Source organism: Borostomias antarcticus (genome assembly GCF_949987555.1).
Source record: "Borostomias antarcticus genome assembly, chromosome: 24".
Taxonomy (NCBI): domain Eukaryota; kingdom Metazoa; phylum Chordata; class Actinopteri; order Stomiiformes; family Stomiidae; genus Borostomias; species Borostomias antarcticus.
In genome coordinates this window covers 17,812,359-17,817,358 of record NC_140257.1, presented here as the reverse complement: position 1 = coordinate 17,817,358, position 5,000 = coordinate 17,812,359, and the positions used below count along the sequence as shown (strand labels likewise).

The window sequence follows — 5,000 nt, the reverse complement described above, 5'->3', positions numbered from 1 at the left end:
ACCCCTCTCTCTCTCTATCGCCTACCCAGACTCCTCTAGGAGATAAACAACCCCTCTCTCTCTCTATCGCCTACCCAGACTCCTCTAGTAGATAAACAACCCCTCTCTCTCTCTCTCTCTCTCCTACCCAGACTCCTCTAGTAGATAAACAACCCCTCTCTCTCTCTATCGCCTACCCAGACTCCTCTAGTAGATAAACAATCCCTCTCTCTCTACTCACCTGCAGCTTCACAGCCTCACACTGCACACACACACCACAACGGCACACACTCTATAGAAAAACATCGCACACACATTAACACTGTACACATACTGTATATTCACACACACCATTTTGTATTTTCCGCTGTCCTGTCCGAGCTCCCTGACTACTGTTGTCTCATCGGTGTTATGAACACATTCCTGGTGTAGAAACTACCTGGCTAGAAAGATCATTCTGATTCTGTACTTTTAACATTCATTTTCCTTCTTCTTCTGGGATTCTTAAACAGACTCCAGTTGAAAGTGCGATGCTCTCACTCTCTCTCCCTCTCCCTCCCCCTCTCCCTCTCTCCCTCTCTCTCTCTCCCTCCCCCTCTCTCTCTCTCTCCCCCTCTCACGCTCTCTCTCCCTCCCCCCCCTCTCCTCTCCCTCCCTCTCTATCTCCCTCCCCCTCTCTCTCTCTCCCTCTCTCTCTCTCTCCCTCTCCCCCCCCCCTCTCTCCCTCCCTCTCCCTCCTCCCCCTCCCTCTCTCTCTCTCTCCCTCTCTCTCCCCCCTGTTCTTCTCATGCTCCATATCACACTGCTGCGCTGCTCATTAGCACTCTGTCACTCCTGGTTTCTGTCTCCCGCTCTCTCTCCCTCTCTTTCTCTCTCTCCCTCTTTTTCTCTCTCTCCCTCTTTTTCTCTCTGTCTCTCTCTCCCTCTCCTGTTCTGTCACATACTTTAACAGTTCACAAAGGGAAAGTGTGGTAGTTCCACCAGGCCTCAGCATTGAGGGGAGTGAATTAGCGTTACACCCCCACACAGGGTTGATTCCCCCACACACAGGGTTGATTCCCCCACACACAGGGTTGATTCCTCCACACACAGGGTTGATTCCTCCACACACAGGGTTGATTCCCCCACACACAGGGTTGATTCCCCCACACACAGGGTTGATTCCCCCACACACAGGGTTGATTCCCCCACACACAGGGTTGATTCCTCCACACACAGGGTTGATTCCTCCACACACAGGGTTGATTCCCCCACACACAGGGTTGATTCCCCCACACACAGGGTTGATTCCCCCACACACAGGGTTGATTCCCCCACACACAGGGTTGATTCCTCCACACACAGGGTTGATTCCCCCACACACAGGGTTGATTCCTCCACACACAGGGTTGATTCCCCCACACACAGGGTTGATTCTCCCACACACAGGGTTGATTCCCCCACACACAGGGTTGATTCTCCCACACACAGGGTTGATTCCCCCACACACAGAGTTGATTCCTCCACACACAGGGTTGATTCCCCCACACACAGGGTTGATTCCCCCACACACAGGGTTGATTCCCCCAAACACAGGGTTGATTCCCCCACACACAGGGTTGATTCCCCCAAACACAGGGTTGATTCCTCCACACACAGGGTTGATTCCCCCACACACAGGGTTGATTCCCCCACACACAGGGTTGATTCCCCCACACACAGGGTTGATTCCTCCAAACACAGGGTTGATTCCCCCACACACAGGGTTGATTCCTCTACACACAGGGTTGATTCCCCCACACACAGGGTTGATTCCTCCACACACAGGGTTGATTCCTCTACACACAGGGTTGATTCCTCTACACACAGGGTTGATTCCCCCACACACAGGGTTGATTCCTCCACACACAGGGTTGATTCCTCCACACACAGGGTTGATTCCCCCACACACAGGGTTGATTCCCCCACACACAGGGTTGATTCCCCCACACAACACGGTAGACCATCCAGGTATAAGGTAGACCACCCAGATATACAGTAGACCACCCAGATATACAGTAGACCACCCAGATATACAGTAGACCACCCAGATATACAGTAGACCACCCAGATATACAGTAGACCACCCAGACACACAGTAGACCACCCAGACACACAGTAGACCACCCCGACACACAGTAGACCATCCAGACACACAGTAGACCATCCAGACACACAGTAGACCACCCAGACACACAGTAGACCACCCAGACACACAGTAGACCACCCCGACACACAGTAGACCATCCAGACACACAGTAGACCATCCAGATACACAGCAGACCACCCAGATATACAGTAGACCATCCAGATACACAGCAGACCACCCAGATATACAGTAGACCATCCAGATATACAGTAGACCACCCAGATATACAGTAGACCACCCAGACACAGAGTAGACCATCCAGATATACAGTAGACCACCCAGATATACAGTAGACCATCCAGACACGCAGTAGACCATCCAGACACACAGTAGACCACCCAGACACACAGTAGACCACCCAGACACACAGTAGACCACCCAGACACACAGTAGACCACCCCGACACACAGTAGACCACCCAGACACACAGTAGACCACCCAGACACACAGTAGACCACCCAGACACACAGTAGACCACCCAGACATACAGTAGACCACCCAGACACACAGTAGCCCACCCAGACATACAGTAGACCACCCAGACACACAGTAGACCACCCAGACATACAGTAGCCCACCCAGATATACAGTAGCCCACCCAGATATACAGTAGCCCACCCAGATATACAGTAGACAATCCCTGATATAGACACAGTAGCATAGCAGCATCACCTGATAGGAAAACGATAGTAGCTCTTATCTCACCTGATACCCTGGCTTGTCAAGGTCAAGTGCTGTGATACCCTGGCTTGTCAAGGTCAAGTGCTGTGTTACCCTGGCTTGTCAAGGTCAAGTGCTGTGTTACCCTGGCTTGTCAAGGTCAAGTGCTGTGTTACCCTGGCTTGTCAAGGTCAAGTGCTGTGTTACCCTGGCTTGTCAAGGTCAAGGGGTGTGATTGTCACAACACAGAGACTTGCTAGCATCAGGGTGCTAAGTGGCGTTTGAATGATGCTTCCCGTTGGCTGGTGAGAGTGAAGGGCTGGCTACGTATGGTCTGGGCAACGGGACGACTGCTCCTCATGGACAAACATCTCAGATGATCTCCAATCCTACTAGAATGTAATTCTATTGATACTCTATTGTGGAGGTTCTCTGGAATGTCAGAATAGAGTTAAACGTGAACCGTCGTGCTGACTGCCACACTGACACTGTATTCCAGAAGCCGTGAGAACAGAGCTGTGTGTCCAGAGGTCAACTGCTAGGCTTTAGCTTGGCGGGCTAACATGGTTTCTAACTGCTAGGCTTTAGCTTGGTGGGCTAACATGGATTCTAACTGCTAGGCTTTAGCTTGGTTTCTAACTGCTAGGCTTTAGCTTGGTGGGCTAACATGGTTTCTAACTGCTAGGCTTTAGCTTGGTGGGCTAACATGGTTTCTAACTGCTAGGCTTTAGCTTGGTGGGCTAACATGGATTCTAACTGCTAGGCTTTAGCTTGGTGGGCTAACATGGTTTCTAACTGCTAGGCTTTAGCTTGGTGGGCTAACATGGTGTCTAACTGCTAGGCTTTAGCTTGGTGGGCTAACATGGATTCTAACTGCTAGGCTTTAGCTTGGTGGGCTAACATGGTTTCTAACTGCTAGGCTTTAGCTTGGTGGGCTAACATGGATTCTAACTGCTAGGCTTTAGCTTGGTGGGCTAACATGGATTCTAACTGCTAGGCTTTAGCTTGGTGGGCTAACATGGTTTATAACTGCTAGGCTTTAGCTTGGCGGGTTAACATGGATTCTAACTGCTAGGCTTTAGCTTGGCGGGCTAACATGGATTCTAACTGCTAGGCTTTAGCTTGGCGGGTTAACATGGTTTCTAACTGCTAGGCTTTAGCTTGGTGGGCTAACATGGTTTCTAACTGCTAGGCTTTAGCTCGGTGGGCTAACATGGGTTCTTTAGTTGAGAATGTTAGAGATGATTCTGGTTGAATTGCTGGTCAGTTACAGAACATACAGTAGATAGAGAGACAGACAGGATGTGAGACCTTTAGAGAGACCTTCAGGACCAGGCCTAGAGAGACCTTTAGAGATACCTTCAGGGCCAGGCCTAGAGAGACCCCTTCTTACCTTGTCGTTTTTGATATCACTGCTGTGACAGTCCTGTAACACGCACTTCAAACTAAAATAAATCAATTTACCTCTGTGAGTACTTGGTGAATGAGACAGGCAGCATCATCGGACACCTTCCAGGGGTCCTTCTCCTCCACCAGCATGGCGTCTAAGGTGGCTTTCTCCAGGACCACGTCGAAGGAGCCGTCGGGGAAGGAGAGCTGGCGCGCGTCCATCTGGTGCCAGCTCATGCCTGGGCAGTCTGCGTGCCTGGCGCCCATGGAGGCGATGCACACGGAGGAGTAGTCTATGTTGGAGATGGAGCAGAACCCGGCCCGGTACAGATCACTGCTCAGAGCACTGTTCCCACAGCCTGGAGAGAGGAGGGAGGAGAGAAGGAGATGAGGAGAGAGGAGGGAAGGAGAAAGGAGGGAAGGAGATGAGGAGGGAAGGAGATGAGGAGAGAGGAGGGAAGGGGACACAACAATCTAACACACCGGGTTCAAATCCCCAGGAAATACTGAACACAACAATCTAACACACCGGGTTCAAATCCCCAGGAAATACTGAACACAAAAATCTAACACACCGGGTTCAAATCCCCAGGAAATACTGAACACAAAAATCTAACACCATGTTCAAATCCCCAGGAAATACTGAACACAACAATCTAACACACCGGGTTCAAATCCCCCAGAAAATACTGAACACAAAAATCTAACACACCGGGTTCAAATCCCCAGAAAATACTGAACACAAAAATCTAACACACCGGGTTCAAATCCCCAGGAAATACTGAACACAAAAATCTAACACACC

At 50.5% G+C, this 5,000-nt stretch overlaps 1 protein-coding gene across 1 annotated transcript in view; it reads right to left on the bottom strand.

Annotated features, from left to right (window-relative positions):
• Nucleotides 1-5,000, bottom strand: part of ece2a (endothelin converting enzyme 2a) — a gene marked incomplete at both ends in the record, with an annotated part of 55,091 nt that overhangs the window by 23,198 nt on the left and 26,893 nt on the right. The window contains one exon of the mRNA XM_084458351.1: nucleotides 4,271-4,554. Coding sequence (XP_084314477.1) covers nucleotides 4,271-4,554 — 284 coding nt within the window. The remainder of the gene's footprint in view (nucleotides 1-4,270; nucleotides 4,555-5,000) is intronic.